At 40.9% G+C, this 22,612-nt stretch overlaps 1 protein-coding gene across 6 annotated transcripts in view; it reads left to right on the top strand.

Moving 5' to 3' along the window:
- Nucleotides 1–22,612, top strand: part of Rabgap1 (RAB GTPase activating protein 1) — a 140,534-nt gene that overhangs the window by 104,830 nt on the left and 13,092 nt on the right. For all 6 annotated transcript variants that reach the window (XM_048429201.3, XM_048429204.3, XM_048429205.3 and 3 more), the window contains 5 exons: nt 7,224–7,298; nt 10,295–10,420; nt 10,944–11,087; nt 12,480–12,521; nt 12,730–12,858. In XM_048429201.3, the coding sequence (XP_048285158.1) occupies nt 7,224–7,298; nt 10,295–10,420; nt 10,944–11,087; nt 12,480–12,521; nt 12,730–12,858 (516 nt within the window). The remainder of the gene's footprint in view (nt 1–7,223; nt 7,299–10,294; nt 10,421–10,943; nt 11,088–12,479; nt 12,522–12,729; nt 12,859–22,612) is intronic.

Genomic DNA, 22,612 nt, shown 5'->3' on the forward strand with positions numbered 1-22,612 from the left:
GGTAAAAATCAGAGAAAATATTCTGTTATCTATTTTATCTTTATATGTCTAAAGTTTCATATCTAATTTAATTTGTTATCATACTTTTTGATGTTTTTTGTTTGTTTGGTTGTTTGGTTGGTTGGTTGGTTTTTGTTTTGCGAGACAGGATTTCTCTGTAGTTTTGGAAACCTGTTCTGAAACTTGTTCTGTAGACCAGGATGGCTTTGAACTCAGAGAGATCTTCTGCCTTTCTTTGCCTGCTGAGTAAGGGGATTAAAGGCATGCACCACCACCACCTGACTATAATTTTTTTTTTTGTTATCATGGACAGCATAATGTCAGCAATTAAGACAAGGGAAATTTCTTTGCCTAAATGACTAGCTTTTGCTATAAAGAAAGCAAACTCCATGCAAAGTTTCTTTGATACCTGTCATTGTCTATTGAAGTAAATGGGTCCTGTCTGGAGCAGACATGTCTCACTCTCATAAAAAGCCTTAGGTTATTAAACATATTAAATACCATGTTTTATAGGTCTTTGAAGTGTTTGAAAATCATCTATCAATCTGTCTATCTATATAAATACATCAGTGTATAACCTTGAAAATATAGATTTGATTTTAATAAGCGATTTACTACTGACTTATATTTCTCTATTACCCTAAATAGTTTGTAGTAATTTTCAAAGACTAGAAATGTACATTACATTATTAAATGAGCTGTATACATTAAACAAGAGTAGGAACATATATTCAGTATGCTCTAACAAAAAATTACCTGAAATTTGTATCAGTATACAAAAATCTATACCAGTGTAAAATATTTAAGACTAGTAGTTGCTTTTTAGGTTAAAGTGGATTCAGTAATCTATCCTTCTATCCTTTTATTTCTGTATCCCCCTCTCCATTTTTTTTTAGAACAAGACCCCTGAAGTTAATCTTCTTTTTTCTGCTTTTTTTCCTGACCATTACCAATAACAACTTGTAACCAATCCCCTTAAACGATGACAAACATCCATAACAAATATTTCAGAAATGTGGGCACTTTTCTCTATACTACTTCTTGTTGTCTGCGGGGGTGCTAGTATCTTTGGTGGAACCTTGAGAAAACTGGGATAATAATGAAGTCTCAGTTGGAGTAGTCCATGAGGTTGGACCATCTCAGCCAGCAGCCTTGAAGGTATTGTAGATGTAGAATTTTGAGTAGACTCTAACAGAGGCATTTTGAAATGATGGGTTACCTGGGCCATTCGTTTTCATTGGTGTTTGGTTCCCTTATTCTGAAAATATATAAGTTTTGTTTTGTTTTGTTTTGTTTCAATCTTAATTTTATTGATTTTTACTGAGCTCTGCATTTTTCTCTGCTCTGTTCACTACCTCTTCCCTCCCCTTCAACCATCTCTCAAGGTCCCCATGCTCGAGATTTTCTCCGGAGATCTTGTGTTTTTCTACTTCCCATGTAGATTAGATCTTTGTATGTCTCTTTTAGGGTCCTCATTGTTCTCTAGGTTCTCTGGGATTGTGATTTGTAGGCTGGTTTTCTTTTTTTTATGTTTAAAAACCACTTATGATGTGATAATGGTTCTTTGGGTTTGGGTTACGTCACTCAAAATGATGTTTTCTAGCTCCATCAATTTGCCTACAAAATTCAAAATGTGAGTATTTTTTTCTGCTGTGTAGTACTCCATTGTGTAAATGTACCATATTCTCCTTATCCATTCTTTGGTCTAGGGGCATTTATGTTGTTTCCAGGTTCTGGCTATGACAAACAATGCTGCTATGAACATAGTTGAGCACATGTCCTTGTGGCACGATTGAGCATCCTTTGGATGTATACCCAGAAGTGGTATTACTGGGTGATTGAGGAAGGTTGTTTCCTAATTTACTGAGACATCACCACACAGATCTCCAAAAGGGCTGTATCAGCTTGCATTCCCACCAGCAATGCAGAATGTTCCCTTTACCCCACAACCTCTCCAGCATAAATTGTCATCAGTGTTTTTTATCTTGGCCATTCTTATAGGTGTAAGATGGAATCTCAGAGTCGTTTTGATTTGCAGTTCTCTGATGACTAAGGATGTTGAGCATTTTCAGCCATTTTAGATTCCACTGTTGAGGTCTGTACTCAGTTTTTTTTATTGGATTATTTGTTCTTTTGATGACCAATTCCTTGAGTTCTTTGTGTATTTTGGAGATTAGACCTCTTTCTGATGTGGGGTTAGTGGAGATCTTTTCCCATTCTGTAGGCTGTCGTTTTGTCTTATTGATCGTGCCCTTTGCTGTACAGAAGCTTTTCAGTTTCAGGAGGTCCCATTTATTAATTGTTTCTCTCAGTGTCTGTGCTGCTAGGGTTATATTAGAAAGTGGTCTCCTGTGCCAATGTATTTGAGTGTACTTCGCACTTTCTCTTCTGTAAGGTTCAGTGTGGCTGGCTTTATGTTGAAGTCTTTGATCCATTTGGACTTGAGTTTTGTGCATGGTGATAGATATGGATCAATTTTCATTCTTCTACATGTTGATTTCCAGTCATGCCAGCACCATTTGTTAAATGGGATTTTCCCCCATTTGATATTTTTTTGCTTCTTTGTCAAAATCAGTGTTTGAATGTGTGTGGATTAATATCCAGGTCTTCAATTCAGTTCCACTGGTCCTCCTGTCTATTTTTCTGCTAATACCAGGTTGTTTTCAGTACTGTAGCTCTGTAGTAGAGTTTGAAGTCAGAGATTGTGATGCCTCCAGAAGTTCTCTTATTGTACAGGATTGTTTTGACTATACTGGGCTTTTTGCTTTTCCATATGAAGTTGAGGTCTTTCGAGGCCTGTGAAGAATTTTGCTGAGATTTTGATGGGCATTGCATTGAATCTTTAGATTGCTTTTGGTAAGATTGCCATTTTTACTATGTTAATTCTACCGACCCAAGAGCATGGGAAATCTTTCCACTTTCTGATATCTTCTTCAGTTTCTTTCCTCAAAGACTTAAAGTTAGTGTCATACAAGTCTTCCGCTTGTTTGGTTAGAGTTACTCTGAAATATTTAATGCCATTTGTGGCTATTGTGTAGTGTGATGTTTCTCTGATTTCTTTCTCAGCCCATTTATCATCTGTGTACAGGAGGGCTACTGGTTTTTTCAAGTTAATCTTGTATCCTTCTGCATTACTGGAAGTGTTTATAAGTTATAGAAATTCCTTGGTAGAATTTTTGGGATTGCTTATTTCAATGATCATAGCATCAGCAAACAGTGAGATTTTGACTTCTTCATTTTCATTTTGTATCCCTATGATCTCCTTTTGTTATCTTATTGATCTAGCTAGGACCTCAAGAACTATATTGAATAAATATGGAGAGAGTGGACAACCTTGTCTTGTTCCTAATTTCAGTGGGATCACTGGGAGTTTCTCTCCATTTAGTTTGAATTTGGCTGTTGACTTGCTGTATATTCCCTTAATTATGTTTAGGTATACGTTCCTTGTATCCCTGCTCTCTCCAAGACCTTTAACATGAAGGGATATTGTATTTTGTCAAAAGCTTTTTTGGCATCTAGTGAGATGACCATGTGGTTTTTATTTTTCAGTTAGTTTATATGCTGGATATGTTGACATTTTTGTATGTTGAACCATCCCTGCATCTTGGGATAAAGCCGACTTGATCATGGTGGATGATGGTCTGATGTGTTCTTGGATTCGATTTGCCAGTATTTTATTTAATAATTTTTGCATCCATGTTCTTGAGTGAGATTGGTCTGTAATTCTCTTTCTTAATAATGTCTTTCTGTAATTTGGGTATCAGGGTAATTGTAGCCTCATAAAAAGAGTTTGGCAATGTTCCTTCTGTTTCTATTGTGTGGAATAATTTGAGGAGTATTGGTATTAGTTCTTTGAAAATCTTGTAGATTTCTGAGCTGAAACCTTCTGGTCCTGGGCTTTTTTGATGACTGTTTCTATTTCTTCAGCAGTTAATTTGCTTATCTGTTTAATTTGCTTATCTGGTCTTGATTTAATTTTGGTAAGTGATATTTACCCAGAAAGTTGTCCATTTCCTTTAAGTTTTCCAATTTTGTGGAGTACAGGGTTTTCAAAATATGACCTGATGATTCTTTGTATTTCCTCTGGGTCTGTTGTTATGGCTTCTTTTAATTTTCTGATTTTGTTAATTTGGATATTCTCTCTCTGCTGTTTGGTTAGTTTGGATAAAGGTTTGTCTATTTTGTTGATTTTCTTGAAGACCCAACTCTTTGTCTCATTGATTCTTTGTATTGTTTTCTTTGTTTCTATTTTGTTGATTTCAGCTCTCAATTTGATTATTTCCTGCCCTCTAGTTCTCTTGGGTGAGTTTGCTTCTTTTTGTTCTAATGTTTTCAAAGATTCTATTAATTCATTAGTGTGAGATTTTTCCAGTTTCTTTATGTAGGTGTTTAGTGCTATGAACTTTCCTCTTAACACTGCTTTCATTGTGTCCCATAAATTTGGGTATGTTGTGTGGTCATTTTCATTGAATTTTAGGAAGTGTTTTATTTCTTCCTTTATCTCTTCCTTGACCAATTGATGATTCAGGTGAGCACTGTTTAATTTCCATGTGTTTGTGGGCTTTCTGGAATTAGTATTGCCATTGAATTCTAGTTTTAAGCCATGGTGATCTGATAAGGTACATTAGGTTATTCCAAGTTTTTTTAATTTGTTGAGGTTTGTTTTGTTACCAAGTATTTGGTCAGTTTTTGAGAAGGTTCCATGAGGTACTGTGAAAAAGGTATATTCTTTTGTGTTTTGATACAATAGTCTATAGATGTCTGTTAAGTCCATTTGAGTCATAACATGTTAGTTCCCTTATTTCTCTGTTCATTGTTTGTCTGACTGACCTGTCCAGTGGTGAGAGTGGAGTGTTGAAGTCTCCCACTATTAATGTATGATTTAAACTTTAGAAGTGTTTGACATATGAGAGAGACCTTTGTGTTTTGGGAATAGATATTCGGTATTGAGATTTCCTCTTGATGGATTTTTCCTGTGACTAATGTGAAATGTCCTTCTTTGTCTCTTTTGATTGATTTTAGTTTGAAGTCTATTTTGTTAGATATTAGAATAGCCACACCAGTTTGTTTCTTAGATCCATTTAATTGGAAAATTTTTTTCTAACCATCTATCTGAGGCGATGTCTGTCTTTGAGGTTGAAATATGTTTCTTGTATGCAGGAGAAGGATGGATTCTGTTTTCGTGTCCAGTTTATTAGCCTGTGTCTTTTTATAGGTGAGTTGAGTCCATTTATATTAAGGGATAATAATGACCAGTGATTGCTATCTTCTTTTAATTTATTTTTTGTTGTTGGTGATGTTAATTCGTATGTTTTCCCTTTTTTGTGATTTTGCTGCTATGAGACCATCAATTGTCATTGTTTTTGTTGATGTAGCTAACTTCCTTGGGTTAGAGTTTTCCTTCTAGTTTTGTCTAGGGCTGGGTTTGTGGCTGGGTATTGGTTGAATCTGGTTTTGTCATGGAATATCTTGTTTTGTCCTTCTATGGTGATTGAAAGTTTTGCTGGGTATAATAGTCTGGGCTGGCAGTCTCTTAATATCTGCATAACACTTGACCACCACCTTCTGTCTTTCATTGTCTCCAATGAGAAGTAGAGTGTAGTTCTGATGGTCTGCCGTTATGTGTTAATTGGCATTTTTCCTTTGCAGCTCTTAATATTCTTTCTTTATTCTGTAGTATGTTTAGTGTTTTGATTATTATGTGGCAAAGGGACTTTTTTTTTTGATCCAGTTTGTTTGGTGTTCTGAAAGCTTCTTGTGTCTTCATAGGCATATCTTCCTTTAGGTTAAGAAAGTTTTCTTCTATGATTTTATTAAATACATTTTCTGTACTTTTGAGTTGAACTTCTTCTATACCTGTTATTCTTAGGTTTGATCTTTTTATGGTGTCCCATATTTCCTGGAAATTTTGGTTTAAGCTTTTGTTAGATTTAATGTTTTCTATTTCCTCTATTGTATCTTCAGCACTTGAGATTCTCTCTTACATCTCTTGTATTCTGCAGTTCATGCTTGTGTTTGTGGTTCCTGATTGTTTTTTCTCATGATTTCTGTTTCTTTAATTCTCTGGCTTGTGTTTTCTTTATTGTCTCTATTTCAGTTTTCAAGTCTTGAATAATTTCTTTCATATGTTTGATTTCTTTTTCTTAGTTTTCTTTAAGGGATTTGCTGATGTCTTCCAATTTTTTGTTTGTCTTTTCCTCCATTTCTTTGAGGGAATTTCTCATTTCCCCTTTCAGAGTTTCAAACATTCTCCTGAAGTTATTTTTTAGGTCATTATTTTCTGCTTCATCTCTATTTGGTTGTTCAAGTCTTGCTGTTGTAGGGTCTCTAGATTTTGCTGGTATCGTGTTGCTCTTTATGGTGTTGCATGTGTTCTTATCTTGTCTACTTATCTTTTCCTCTAATTGGTGTGGTTGGGCTGTTTTTGATATTGTTGATTAATCTTTTAGATGCCAGTGGATCCAACACTCAGATGGTTGTTCCTCATGGTCCAATCAGTGCCACAGTTCTAGTTACCCCGATGGTCACTTTGTGTTTCTGGAGGTCACTCAGTGCTGCTGGGGTTTGCTCCACTCCTGTGGAGTTTTCTGTCTCAGGCCTGCTCTGGTCTAGGTTTCTGGCTCAGGCCTGTTTCTGTAAATGTCCCTGGTCAGGTTCTGCTCCAGTGGAGGTCCCTGGCTTGGATTTGGTCCTGTAAAAGTCTTTGGTTCTGATATTCTCTCTTGGAGGTCCCAGAATTGGGTGCACCTGGATCGGCAGATGACTTACTCTCTCAGAGGTCCCAGACTCACACCCAGACCACAGAGGTTTCTGGTTCCTGTCTACTCTCTCAAAGGTCCCAGACTCATGCCCAGACCCACAGAGGACCTGAATCAGGCCTACTACCTCAGAGGTCCCAGGCCTACACCTAGACCCACAGAGGTTTCTGGTCTCTGCCTACTCTCTTTGACATCCCAGGCCAACGCCCATACCCCCAGAGATCTCTGGTTCCTGCCTGCTCCCTAGGTGGTCCTAGACTCATTCCCCCTTTTTTGGTTTTTCAAGACAGAGTTTCTTTGTGTAGCTTTTGAACCTGTCCTAGAACTGACTTTGTAGACTGGATTGGCTTTGAACTCACAGTAATCTGCCTGCCTCTGCCTCCTGAGTGCTGGGATTAAAGGCGTGCGCTACCACCCAGTGAATGGGTTAACACTTTGAACACTTTGTTTTTTGTCCCTGTGCAGGCATACTCTGTGTATGATGAAGAAATCGGTTACTGCCAGGGCCAGTCCTTCCTCGCGGCTGTACTGCTTCTCCACGTAAGTTGAGTCTGTGTCACAACTACACAGACCTCCCTGGGCTTAAGTGTGGCTAAGGTTAGCTTTGGCCATGTTCTTGGACTTGTATTTAGGAACTCTAACTTAATGGCTCTCTGAAGAGAAGCCTGATGAGGATACATGGCAGTGTTGAGAACTAGTGTAAGGTTAGATTTCCTTTTTGTTTTCAGGTTAGACAGACTTCTGTATTGGTCGACATTTTGTTGTCTGTAGAGTAGCCAGTCGTTAACATCTGTTTGAAGATTTGTATCCTGGGAAGAGAGCGAGGCTTTTTCAGTCTCATTCTGCTCATGTGCTCGTTTAATAAAGATCTTTATTCTTCAACTTTACTTCTTGAAATAGATAGAAATGTCAGAAATACATTAAACTGAACAGCCATATTAAGTGGTCATTATTTGACTTCCACTTACTGATTTATTCTTTGTCTTCATTTTTCATTTCCACAAACACAGCTTATTAGCTTTAAAAAGAAAGTAGCAAACATTTGAACCTGTCTTGTAAGGACCAGGGTATTTTATATCATAGCTGTAATGTGATCAAGTCTCACACTGACTTCCTGCCTGGCACACAGTCCACACTCAGTGCCCCATCCCCGTGCATGTGCACTTTGTGAGCTGTTGGTGGTTCTGCTGTGCTGAGGGTTGAACCCAGGAATGCAAACCTGCGAGGTGAATGCCATACCTATGAGCTACCCTGCCCATATGTGACTCTTTTATGACCATCACTCTGACTGTGATCCAGCAACAAATCAGATGCTGCACTTGTTTGACTTACAAAACCACCCTATTGTCTTTGTTTCAAACCATTGATGTTTAAAAAATAAATTAAGCACATTGTCTCATAAAATGTTTCAGATTTTTAATTTGCCTAATCATCTCAGTATTTCACATAAATGTGTGGCAAGAACACTACACAGATATTATCAGCAATTCTGACTGCTTCTGGAAATTTGAAGCTAAGAGTGAGCACAGGACAAAGCTAGTAACACCACCATCTGTAAGCAGATAGCTATATAAGCATGCTTTCAGGGATATTAATAGATCTGTACAGGTAAAATGCAATGAAAACTGTAAGACTATAACAGAGAACTTTGTTTAGATTAAAGGCTCCTTTCTCTTGGCAGGAAGTTTAAGTATGGTGCACCCTGAAAAACAAAAAGGGCTGTCACTCTGTTGTACACTTTTCAGTGTCATTTAACCTTTTCCCTTGTTATGTTGCAATAGAAATATTTTAAAAGCATGAAAATAGAGTAGAACATTGCTGTCAAAGAGGATCATATAATATTATAGAAGCTGAAGAATTTCAAATGTATGGAAATAGTGTGGCATAGTGTGACTGTAGTGGGAAGTGGAGGGAAGGAAGAAAGAGACAGAGCTAGAGAGGACAAGGGCCCACCAGGAAACCATGCAAGTCAAAATAAAGCTTCCATGTTTGCTCTCAGAGGGCAGGAAATCTTAGAATTTTAGCCCTGTCTTCTCTCCTGTGAGCTCAGCGTGGTGATGTCTGTAGCAGGTACAGCAGAGTTACGGAATAAAACAAGGTTGGTTCTGGGTCAATTAGAATATTTAGGGAAATTTGGAATATATGCTAATGCTGTGACATTAATAAACAGGTTAGTTGGTTTTTCTTTAATTTGATTTGTTGTTTTAGACAGATTTTTATGTCTCAGTCATGCACACATATGGTTCATCTATTATTTATTGTAGTTTCACACAAAGAACATTTATTCCCTTTTAATTATCACCACCCCTTGAAAATGGCCTCCTCAAATTCTAGTCCTATTTAGAACTCCTCCTGCATCCTTTGTGTTAAGTGTTTCCAGCATCAGAAATGCCACACAAATGAAGCCACTTCTCCCTCACATGTACAGCAAGTATCTCAGAAACTCTAACATTTTGTCCCATACAGCCTGTCCTTCCCAATAAGAATCTGCTATGCTTTGTCATGTTTTGCTTTTGCTATGCTATTTTCGCACAGGGTCCTGTGTTCTGCCGACCTCCAGTGTCGTGTTCCTCAGTAGCCCGCCCACCATCTTGATTTTTCTGAAGTTTGCTATAGTTAAATGGATTCTTAACATTGCCAATGCTAGCCTTCTTTTTTGAAACTTAGACATCTCTCCAAATTATTGGAGGAATGTTCCATAAAGTCATGAAAGATACACTTATTCCTAAGTGGGCATCTGTAGACAGAAATGGAGGAGGGTAGCTCACCACCTCTGTCACCACTGCTGTTGTACTTTGAGTGATAACATAGACCTGAGGATGTGGAAGGCGCTTTTAGAATAAGCTATTCTTTTGTTTTGTTTTGTTTTTAGAGACAAGCTACTTTTTAAGAATTAATTTTAATTTATGTGTATTTATGTGTGCCTGCGGGACCTTATGTGCATGATAGTTCTGTAGGTACCCACAGGACCTGGAAGAGGACAGTGGATCCCCAGGAAGTAGAGTTACAGATGTTTGTGAGCCGCCATGTGTGTGGTAGGAACTGAGGTCCTCTGCAAGGGTAGTAAGTGATCCTAACCACTGAGTCTTCTCTCCAGCCCCACAAACTATTTCTTACTATGACAGGAAAAGAATAGTTTGCTAGAATGACACTGTAGCAAAGACAGGACAAATGACTGGAAAAAAGGCCTCATTATTTCAGAGAGCTTAAACAGACTGTGTGCCAGCCTGTTGTATCCACCTCTAACCCTGTCCTTTCAGCGGAACTTGTTCTTGATTCACAAGCTTTGCTGTCCTGGGTGCTCATCAGCCCTTCTACCAATTCCTAGTTCATTACACTCTTGCTATGAGGAAGGCAGTGGTAGCATGAAGTAGGCCTTCTTTAACATTCCTTGCCTGAGTGAATTAATGCTATTAAATAAAACTTGAGAACTGGGTTTCTGTGCGCCATTCCATTTCCTGACAGTGGAGGGATAAGCTAAAGATACTGTAGTCATTATTTTGTATCCCACTCCTCCATTGCCCCATCTGATACAGATGCCCGAAGAACAGGCATTCAGTGTTCTGGTAAAGATCATGTTTGACTATGGCCTCAGGGAACTTTTCAAGCAAAATTTTGAAGACCTACATTGCAAGTTCTACCAGTTGGAGCGCCTCATGCAGGTAAGGGAACTCAGGCTGGGTTGGACAAATAGGTGCAAACTATGGCAGATGGATTGGGGAACAATGGCTTTTATTCCTATTGTTTCTTACTATGTGATGATGCAGAGATCCAACAGTGCTGAGAATCTGATATGTTTAAGCTGAGTTTTCAGTCGTAGAAAAAAACCTAAGAGCAAATTGCTTAATTGGGCCCTTTTCTATAGCAAATGCAGGGAGGAAACGTTCCCCAGGGCTACAAAGGTGTCTGTTGACAATATCCCTACCAAAGTTGAGATAGACTTTTCCAAAATATTTCATAACTTGGAAATAAAAACTGGCTTTCCAAATACTTGTCACTGTTCTCGGGAATTCCTCTTTCTCTCAGCTAGTTTGTAGTGTGGAAAATAGCCGCTAAGTGTTCTGAAGCACTTCAGAGATACACAAGTGTTTGACTGTTTGAGCTACTGCTGGCAGATTTATGAGCCTCCTAAGAAATGTAGGAGAGCTGCATATATGCCCAGAACTAATTAGTTTACCATTTCAGGAATACATTCCTGACCTGTACAACCACTTCCTGGATATCAGCCTTGAAGCACACATGTACGCCTCCCAGTGGTTTCTTACACTTTTCACTGCAAAATTCCCTCTCTACATGGTCTTCCATATCATCGACCTGCTCCTCTGTGAGGTATGTGTCAGAGGTCACAGTCCTTAGACTTCTGCTGTAAGCTCTGTCAGATCGCTTGTCTTCTGTTTTGTTTTGGGATTGCCAAGTCTGGGCTGAGGTGACTCTTTCCGAGGCCAGTGTCCTGCTCACCCTTTTCACAGAGGTTCTCTGCTGAGAAGAGACAGATACATTAGACAAATAGACTATTTAGTGTTCAGTTTGACTCCGTGACACTGAGTAGATAAAATAGAGTTCCTTTCTTGTGTAGAGGAAGACAGAGGTTGGCAGTGCACTGCTTTCTCAGAATCTTATCCTTAGAACTAAGAACTGTCATATCTGAATCTGTGTTGGGGACTGGTACCTTCCTTTCGAGGGGCTGTTTGTTTGTTTGGTGTCTCCTGGATGCAGAGAGCACAACTGTGTGCTCGCTCTCCTAGCTCTGCATTCTTCTTTTTAAAGAGAGTCTTTGATGGAGGTCCCCCCAGCATTTCCATGAGTAGCCCAAGTTACACAACCATACTAGCTAATGACTTGATGACTTGAGGTGAGGAAGAAATTTACTGAAAGTAGAGCATTGACACTAAAAAGAAACAAGGCAGTGTGAGAAATGTCCTTAGCCATGACATAGGTTGAGATTTGAGAGGTGAGTATGTGTTAAGAAAGAAAAAACTTAGAAAAGGTGTGCTCACAGTAGAAACTTCAAAAAATATGATCAAAAACAATTGAAAATACTTGAGTCTCAGTGTCTCTACAGTTTAACTGCACAGCACTCTGCTGTGTATTCTTTCACCTTTACTGCACCTGTTTTTATATGCAGTGTGACATTTTCCCACTGTGATGTTATATGATAATGTATTACAGTTCTACTTCTATATTGAAAAATATAGCCAGGCACATGTCTTTACTCCCAGAACTCGTCTCAATGCAGGTGAATCTCTTAGTTCAAGGCCAACCTGGTCTATAGAGTGAGTTCAAGACAGCCAGGGTAAAACAGAAACCTTACCTGAAAATACCAAAATAAGGAAAGTGTTAGTTCTAAGGACAGAGCCCAGACACCTCAACTGTTTAGTGTGAAGGTAGTTGTTAATGTCGTCCCTCACCTGTTTTGAACTACACAGCTGCCATATTGGTCAGATGAGGAAGACAGATTAGAGACCTCCAGGAAAGCTCAGGTCTGGGATATGTGCGATGACTATGTTGATAGAGTGATAAAGTGGGGTTAGAACTCAAATGGCAGTCGTGTATGACTGTCATGTTTGCTGGAATCGCGGACTGTTGGAGAAGCACTCATTCTCTTTGAGGGCCAGGACGGGGCTGGAGTGGGTTTCCTGAACTGCCTTTCCATGATGGCACTAGAGCTAACAGGACAAAGTAGATACAGACACTAAAACTGTCTTGTCTCTTCTCTTTCAGGGAATAAGTGTCATTTTTAATGTCGCCCTTGGATTACTAAAGGTACGTGTCTGAGTTGTCTGGTGTACTGCCCTGTTCGATTGTGTTTGTAGTTTTCCTCTCACACTAAATGGTTCATTGTGCTCTGCCATTTCATTGATGCAGTGTATTCGAGTTACTCTGCAAAAATGGTTCAATTGTAAAATGGTTCTTGGGTATCTTCATAACAGACATTTTGTTCCTAAATGTGGTTGTTTTTTCTTAATTCAAGACTTCCAAGGACGACTTGCTGCTGACAGACTTTGAGGGTGCCTTGAAGTTCTTCAGGGTTCAGCTCCCTAAAAGATACCGCTCAGAAGAAAATGCAAAGAGGCTTATGGAGCTGGCCTGCAACACGAAGGTACACTAACGTGTTTTTCAGTTGATGTCTCCAATGAAATTGTTAATGCTTGTAATATATAATTGATAGCTCACACAGAGTGTCCTTAATCTTAAATATTTGCACCGGAGTGTTTGAGAAATGGTTAGGGGCTTTCTGTTGTGTTTTGCTTTGGTCGAAGTGGCATTTTTGCTCTTTTTATTTTTACTGAACTGCCCTGGGGTTAGAACTCAAGTGTATTTCCCAAATTCGTGTGTATTTCATATATAGTTTGTATATACAACCTGAAGGTAATTACAGTACATTGTTGTTTAGTATACTTATGTTTCGCTGTGGTATCACATGTAGTCAGATATGATATCATGTCAGTAATACATTATTTCTCATATTTATTGAGGTTGGTGATATACACCTGTTGTCTCAGCACTCAGGAGACTGAGGCAGGAGATTCTTTAGTTGCAGCCCTGCCTGGGTTACATAGTGAACTCCAAGAAAATCTGATCTGCACAGCCAGACTAACTGACAAAACCAACTGAAACAAAAACAAAACAGTATCTCTTTTGAGAGCATGCAGGATTTCCCATTTTCAAATTAAGGACATACCCCCATAATAAGGACATCTGCTTTTGTGTTGTATAGCTTGCACTTTTCTGTTTTTAAAAGGCCTTCATAAACACTTGACGTTTTCTATCTGTGGGTTTCCTATCTATAGATTCAACCCGTTGTGAACTGAAGGTATTTGTGGAAAAATACATGTATAAAATAACACAGATTATTTTTTCATTGATATTATTCCCTAAATAGTATGCCAATTAATATGCAGCATTTATATTGTGTTTAGGTATTATTGGTAATCTAGAAGTCATTTCTCTATGTATGGTAAGACGCATGCAGGTTTCACACAACACTCCACTACTTGATATAAGGGACTGAGCATGCTCTGATTCTGGGACCCAGCTCCTGTGGATCCTGAGGGTATCTCACATCTTTGAGTTAAACCTCATTGGCCCTTACAGTCTGTAACTGTCCAGTGTACAGAAAGAAGAGATAGAAACCCTGTTGACACTGAGCTGGTCTGGGACAGAATTTTGCTTTCTGGTTTTCACTGTGCTGACTTCACCCTTTGACATTGTGATCAGAAATTCTCTAAAAAGAAGTAAAAATAATAAAAAAAAAGAAGTAAAAATAGACTCCTTTCCCGATCGCGCAGAGGGGCTATTGTTGACCTGCATCCGTTGGACCAATGTCAGCCTTTACTGCATCTCCTACATATACCTGAAGGCTGAGGTCTCCTACTTTTGTCATTCCCAGAGGAGATATTATTCCTAGAATTTCTTTGCCTGCACTCCCTTTTCAGATGTCCTAATTTACCACAATTAAAACACCTGGTAGTTTGATGTCTCCTCATAGCTTTGGAAATCGCTTCTCCTACCCAAGATTCATCATTATAGCTAAACGTCTCAACATTCATCGTATGCTAAATCCATTCTTCTCAAGGAAAGGAGTCTAGGAGCCGGAAGTGGAGCCGGAAGCCAGAGAGAGAATGGAGGACAGCCGCTGCTTTTTTAAAGAGAGAGAGAGAGACCACGCCTCAATGGGCTGGTATCTCAGCGGCTATTGGCTGAAGGAGCTGAAGGAGCTCCCGCAGCACTACCCCCAAGGCTCCACTTCATGGTGTATGAAATAACATTATCTGGGTCATGTGTCACACTAATGTAACAAAGACCACCCTCTGTTAATGCATAGAGAAATGAGGTAAAGAATGATGTAGAAAATGTCCAGATACATGAATGAGAGAAATGTAAATTATGTGCCCATAGGAATGTGCTCAGTTAGTGTGTGTGAACCCACACATCCATATTCCAAAGCACTGTGGGTCTTATAATCAGGGTCTTATTGCTCACACATAGCCACGTGGGTGTGACTTTGGACCTTGAGGAGGCAGCAAGAGCTTAGAATGGCTTCCTGGTCATTAAAGGATGATAAAATAATAAGAAGAAAAGTAATGCTATCTGAGATTGTTTACAATATGCTAGATGCCCTGGCTTTTATGTGTGGGTTAGCCATGACAGTATGTACATTGATTAATATAGTGCCTAGAAATTAGTAAAGGCACAGGAAATGATACCTTCTGCTGGAATTTGCTCATCTCTGTTTCAGTATAGTCATGTGAGAATAGGTTTATATAGGGCACAGAGCCAAGCAAGCTCTGACACAGAGTCACGTGTGTTCACATGGTTTTTTATGTGAGAAGGTCTCTCTTCTGCACATATTCCTTCTACTTATCCTGTCCTTTCTTGATGATCCTGGGACCTAGGACAGGAACATTGCTGCAACTTTTGATTCCTTTTGTTTACAGGCACTATATGAAGTGTTATCCTAATTAGTCTTAATAAATAAAACCCAGAATCAGATATAGGGGTAAAAGCTGAAAGATAGAGAAGTAAAGGATCAGCCGCAGTCACCACTTACTTCTCCAACTGCTCAGACTAAAAAGGGCCAAGCTCCTGTTTCCATCCCGCCTTATCGCTTCCAGTCTGTCTGTACAGGTCTCCAAACCTCTATGGTTAACTAGTGGCTAGCTCCACCCTCTTTATTTGTCTGAATACAAACAAAATATCACAATACCTATCTTCATACTCCATAGACTGTTATTAAAGTATACCCTGATTCTGCCCACCGCAAACCACTTCCTTTCTATAGTGGCCCTCTGTTTTCCCATCCTTTTTTTCCTTTGCTTAAAAGTCTGGTGTATGTTATCACCAAACTCTGGTGTCCTGCTGAGGCTCACAAAGTTCACCTCAGTCATGAGCAAGGTCTTTCAGCTTCTCTGATTCTATCTCCTGTTTCTTTTACTTGTTTTCTACTTCAGATTCCCCTGGCTTCCTGTGTTCTCAGACACTGAGTATGTTTACCCCTCGGCTCTTCACAGTGGCTAACTTTTCAACTTAGAACTCTTGTACTAGCTGTGTGCATGACTTCCCTTCAGATCCCAGAGATGTCTCCTCTAATCACAGTATCTTGCGGGGGGCATCCTGACCAGCAGGAATGAACGCCACCAAAAACGAGAATTCCTTCTCTGGTCACATCTTTATTTGGAGCCCTTTGATTGAGGAAAATTGGGGGAAGGGAAGATAGAGCAGGGACGAGAGAAAGCTTAGAGAGAGCGGAAGTAGAGTCCCGAGGCAGCTGCTTTTAAAAGGTGAAGAGGCTTGAACGCTGTCCTGATTGGTTAATGCCATTCTGCTGTTCTGAGCATGTGCAAGCAAGGGTGCAGGCAAGGGTGCTCAGCCCCACGTGGCTACCTCCAAACTGCAGGACCACCTGTGCCTCCAGGTGGCTCCCAACAGTATCTAACCACTTTCCCCAGCCCTTTATACTCACAAATTAATCGGGCCTCATTGAAGTAGAGTCCACAGCAGGAGAGACTTATTCTTGCTTACTGCGGAGTACTCAGCACCAAGTGTAGTGTCTGACGTATAAATACTGTTTGGCTGGCTGTGGAGTTTCCATCTACTCTTTTACAAACATTTGGACAAGTCTTAAAAAGAGGTTCCAGCTCTAAGCATCATTAGTTGAAAACATGTTCGTAAATAGATGTTTTCTTCCATAGTTGAGATAAGAGGTGGCTTTCTCCTTTCCTATGCTTTTTAGTAAGATCAAACAACCTGCCTTCACAGTGTTTGTACACCATGTATATCTCATGGGGATATGAAATTCCTCCCAGTCCTGGAGAACTTTGCCTGCTTGGGGTGTATTTTGGATGGTTCCCCCTGTTGTTCTTACTCTGGGTGAGTCTAATTACTCTTGAATTTTATTCTACAACAAAAGCCTATAGCTTACCAGGCTACAAGACACAAACCTTTTCTGGTGAAAGATGAAGGAGAGCACGTACAGGAGTAATTCACAGTCTTGCTGACATAGTGAGGAAAACAGAAGGAGTGGTTGAGTCAGGTTATTGGCATAGTGAAACTGCATGGTACGGATTCAGTCTCTGGCAAATGCATCATGAGCTCTGTGTCCTGTGCTCCACCTGTGGGAGGAGGCCTTAGGCGGCACAGGAAATGACTTCGTGAGCTTTGGAGTTAGAGTCTCCTCTAGACATGGAAAGGGGTTTTGTGCTAAGGGACTATTGAGGTGTGGAAACTAGCTTGCAAACCTTTCAACTTTTTGGTGTAGAATTTTAAAGGCTTGGCTCTGCTATTCATTGGTATCCTATTCTGTTATTTTTAAATGTTCTTAAATTGTGCTTTGTTTACTGGGTTGTTCCTCCTGATTAGTATGAGAATTGAAAATACTTTGTCTCATGTGACTAGAAACAAATACTTGTGTTGTTATTGTGTTTCTGTACTAATTAATCCTATGATTTATAGCTATTTCTTACAAGCATCTTACTCTTCATAGCTTAGTGTCGGGGGCGGTGGGAACAGCAGGCATGGATCTGAGACTAGTGGAAGTCACATGGCTTACCAGATGGCGTGAGAGCCAGTGACAGGAAGCCTGGTGAGGCTCAAGCCTCTAACCCTGCTCTCCCTGCCTTATGCTTCTTCTTTCTGAAACAGTGCACTGAGGATTAAGGTTGATGTGGCAGCATCTGAAACGGCCACAAGATGGATGTGTTGCTTAAAAAGCACCATGTTCTCTGGGGTCTGTGAGCCTTAATTTTCTCTGCATTTCTCCCGTGCCTGTCTTTTGGTTTTTTGGGCCCTTTACATCTTCCTTCTCTTTCTTTGTCTTCAGATGAATTAGCTGCAGGACTGAAGGGTTTTGTCTCTTGAGAAGTTAGCACTCATGGCTCTTAATGTTAAGTTTAGTGTGTTATATGAAGGCTCACCAGCCAGTCCACCTGCCCTGGTAGTCTGTCAGTCTGTCCGTCTGTCTGTGCTGTACAGCATCCCTTGTTAGTTTCCTAGGACTCCATGACACTTCCATGGTGTGTGCCGCACATAATTTTTAAGAGGAAAGAAGGTGAAAAGAAATGTTTCTAGACCTTTTAATTTTTGATTCAAGAAATATGAAAGGGTTAGGCATCTGCATAGAATCTCAGGACGTGGGAGGCTATAGGCAGGAGGATTCCCAGGTCCTGGCCAGCCCTAGCTAAACTGTATAGATTTTGTATGCTGTTGAGGGAAGGAAGGAGTGTGAGGTGTAAGACTAGTTTAGATGAAGAGTTATTTGTGAGGTGGCTCTTAGATGAAGCCTGAATATCTGTTCCTCTGTAACAGAACCCTGCCTAAGGCAAGGTGGAGCCTCTGAACCATTACACCCTTGGAATGTGATATCAAATATGAAGTGAATGCAGGACTTTGGGTTTCCTGTAAGAAAAGACACTGCTGCAGAAGCCAGGGACAGTGCTTCCTTCTCTATCCAGCCCATTTATGTTGTTAGTGGTGTTTTCATGGAGTGGAATTTTAAGTGTTATGAGGGTAATGCTCTCAAAATCTTTTTGTGTTATTTTTTGTTTTTTGAGACAGGGTTTCTCTGTTGCTTTGGAACCTGTTCAGGAACTAGCTCTTTTTTTTTGCGGGGGGGGGGGGGGTTCAAGACAGGGTTTCTCTGTGGCTTTGGAGCCTGTCCTGGAAAGGAACTAGCTCTCCTAGACCAGGCTGGCCTCGAACTCACAGAGATCCACCTGCCTCTGCCTCCCAAGTGCCGGGATTAGAGGTATATGCCATCACCGTCTGGCACTCACAGACTCAAAACATAGTGCTTCACATAGTGAAATGGATCTCTTTAGAGATGTCTAGAGTATAGAAGTAAATTATCAAGCATGTCAGCAGATGATGGCATGGAGATGCTGTAACTGAAAGGCTGAGCGTGGACACTTTGCTCTCTGAACACTTTACCTAAAGCTGTGCTACCCTCTAATGTTAGATAGGACCACAGAGCTTTGTTCATTAATGCACACATTTGATAACTAGATTTTATTTTTTATTACTTCATAAATAATACCAATCAAAAATCCTACTTCCCTCTTCCTCCTACTCTCCTCCTTTTCCCCCCACACCCTTTCCCCTCCCCCTCCAGTCCTGAGAGAGGGCAAGGTACCCTACCCTGTGGGAAGTCCAGAGCCCTCCCCCTCCCATCCAGGCCTAGGAAGGTGTGCATCCAAATAGCATAGGATCCCAAAAGGCCAGTACATGCAGTAGAAACAAATCCCAGTGCCATTATCATTGGCTTCTCAGTCAGCCCCCATTGTCAGCCACATTCAGAAAGTCCGGTTTGATCACATGCTTGTTCAGTCCCAGTCCAGCTGAATTTGGTGGGCTCCCGTTAGCCCAGGCACACTGTCTCAGTGGGTGGACCAACCCCTCGAGGTCCTGACGTCCTTGTTCATCCTCTCCCTCCTTCTGCTCTTCATCTGGACCTTGGGAGGTCAGTCCAGTGCTCCGATGTGGGTCTCTGTCTGTATATCCATCCGTCGCCAGATGAAGGTTCTATGGTGATATTCAAGATAGTCATCAGTCTGACTACTGGACAAGACCAGTTCAGACACCCTCTCCTCCACTGCCCAGGGTCCTAGCTGGGGTCATCCCCGTGGACTCCTGGGAACCCCTCCAGAGCCAAGCCTCTTGCCAACCCCAAAATGGCTCTCTCAATTAAGATATCTCCTTCCCTGATCCCGGAGGAAAGACAGATATAGAACTAGATTTTAGTGAGGAGGCGTGTGCCTTGTTTCTGGTGCTTCTTTTGTCTGTAATGAGCCTTATATGCTGCTGGCTAGTGCAAGGCCAACAACAAGAAAGCCTCCTCCTTTAAAAAGCTAAGTTCCCTTGACTCTTGGAGCCTTGGCTACTAATTTTTTTCTTGTACTGTAGAAAAGAATTCAGGTCAGATTCAGATGCCTGATTCTGTCTCATGGTCCACGATTAAAGGAATACCTGATTCTTTAAAGGACTCTGAATATGAGCTATTTGAACAGAACCTTAATATACTGTTTATTTACAGTATTTTAGAAGGCCAACCTTGGCCTTTGTGCTGTGTGATCCAGGTAGATTAGACAGCATTGCTGTAGTGATGCCTTAAGCAGCTGCTGCTTGTGGCCTTTTGTGGCATGGCCTGTCTCCTTCATCTGGGTAGATCAGGTCAGTGTAAACCACAGAGATGGGAGGAAACAAGGGTCACCCAGACTGTGTTCTTGTGGTGTTGTCGGTTACTATTTATGCATGTTACAGCTGATACTAAAATTAGGCAATAGCCTTTGCCTTACCCGTCTCAGAAAATTATTTTGAGGCGTAAATAAAATAGTAGATGTAGAGGCATCTCACTATCTGGAAAGTTCTATATAAGCCTTGGTAACTCAAAAGCACAGCAGTGCCCCCAGGCATTCTTGAGCTGGAAGGAGGGCCAGTATCCAATTTCTTAATCACTTCATCGATCCTATTCGCATCAGGATCCCTCCTGCACCAGACCTCTTATTTATTCCCTAACACCTACCAGGTTACCCAGACTCTAGGCTTCAATCTTGTCATGCAACTCTTAACAAGCCACCTTACTGAATTCCCCTGTGGCTCCCATACCAGGACACCTCCTATCTCTGCAAAACTTTCTTAAGGCATTCTGGGAAACCTGCTCCTCTTCTAAACGGCCAGACTAAGTTCAAACTTTTTGGTTTAAAATGGACTTTATTTAAGTGATTTGATATATTCACATGTCACATTTCTATTGCTGTGAAGAGATGCCATGACCATAGCAACTCTTACAAAGGAAAACATTTAATTAGGGCTGTCTTACAGTTTTAGTGGTTGGGCCCATTATCATCATGGTGGGCAGCAAGGCAGCATGCAGGCAGACATGATGTTGGAGCTGAGAGTCATTACATCTTGATCCAAAGGAAACAGCAAGTGAACTGTCACACTGGGCGTAGCTCGATCATCTATGAGACCTCAAAGCCAACCTCCGAGGTGGCACACTTCCTCCAACAGAGCCACACCTCATGTGCCACTCCCTTTGGGGGCCATTTTCCTTCAAATACCACAGTTTATTGAGGGAACTGCTCTATTTCTTTCAGATAGGTTGCCAGATAATAATTGCAACAACAAGTAACAGTTACTGCTTATTGAGAAGACTTCCCCGTGTTGCGTAGTCTTCTGAGCACTGAACATGGTAGTTTTCTGTCAGGAGATCCTCTCAGACACACTCAGAAGCACTATTAGTATTTCACAGATGAGCAAGTCATCTGCCAAGACTGAAGCTATGGTGTGTTACTCATGGAGCTGAGCAGGTTGCACCTCAATAGAACCCAGGTCAGCAGCCACTCTCAGTTCTCTTTTCATCTGTGTGGACCTTGATACCACTGTCTGCTCCAGAGGCTGACTGGGGACCAGCTTCATCAGTGCAGATAGCAGACATTTAAAAGTGCATTATCCAGTTCTCCTGACAGATGAATGGCTAAAGGAGAGGTGTTTGGAACTGCATTGGAACTTATGCCAAATACCAGTTTGGTGGGCACTGAGATAGCTCTGCAGGTAAAGGTGCTTGCCATCAAGTCTGACAAGCCTGAGTTCGGGCCCCAGAATTCACATGGTAGAAGAAGAGAACCAACTCCTGAAATTTTCCTCTGACCTACAGATGGGATGCATAGCACATGTGGTAATGGCACACATGGACATATGTGTGAACACACAGAATGAGTGTAAATAGCGTAAAAAATTAAAATTAAAAATTAAAAAAAACAGTTGGCATGCACTAGTTTTCCACCATCTTCTTACCTGGGGACCACAGACAATCTCGGGGGCCCCAGAGCTCTCTGATGGTATTTGGGGGCTACAGACAGTTTCAGGGGTCCCAGGGCCCTCTGATAGTATTTGCAGAGTGTTTCACTAAGGGGTGAGTGCATGGCTCTACCCCTAAGGGAGAGGGATTGTGTGCTCAAGAAACCCTGAGTGGGGCTACTTCCCAGAGCTCTCCACTGACTGTAGTGGGGATGGACTTCAGTTACCATCCCACACTTGGGCCTGCAGTTTGGTTTCTTTTTCTTGAAAGAAACTTTAAACAGAGCAATTCAGTTTCTATTTTAATCTTGCTGAAGGATGACAGTACCTCTTTGTGTGAAGCTGTAAGCCTTCTGAACTCTGAAGCAGAGTGAATAACTCATCCTTGCAAGTTTAACTACAAGAAGTGAGTCTTAACTGTTTGAGTGGAGACTGTGTCTCTGCTTAAGTATTTTCATGGTTACTGTGTGACAGAAATGTCACAATAAAGCTGTCTTGGGAGAATGTGTATATTGGAATCTAGATATTCCTGTCATGAATGTTCCACAAAGAACATGGTCCATATCAGACCCTGAAGGGGGGCCTGATTGAGTCCTGTTCAAGCATTAATTAGGTCCTGAGGTGCATGACAAGTGAAAGAGACATGGAACATAGAGCAGGAAGGAAGAGCATGAGTAACTGTGAACTTGGACACCATGGATGCTGAGTTTGCTAGTTTTAATCGAAGATAATAAAGTTTGGAAATTAGCCTTTCAAAATGGATAGTTATAAGGAAAGGCTTGCATGAGAGTGAGCTAAAGCGTCCTGAAAATTGTTTTGTTTTTTCTTTGCTTGTTTTTTGAGACAGGGTTACTCTGTAGCTTTGGAGCCTGTCCTGGAACTAGCTCTTGTAGACCAGGCTGGGCTCGAACTCACAGAGATCCACCTGCCTCTGCCTCCTGAGTGCTGGGATTAAAGGTGTGTGCCACCAACACCCAGCAGTGTCTTGAAGATTGTGAAGGCTATGCAGGAGATGGTGTCTGTTCTTCTCTAGAAGGAGCTCAAGGGAGCCTTGTCTTTGT

This window comes from Myodes glareolus, chromosome 21 (assembly GCF_982192425.1).
Source record: "Myodes glareolus chromosome 21, mMyoGla1.1, whole genome shotgun sequence".
Lineage (NCBI taxonomy): Eukaryota > Metazoa > Chordata > Mammalia > Rodentia > Cricetidae > Myodes > Myodes glareolus.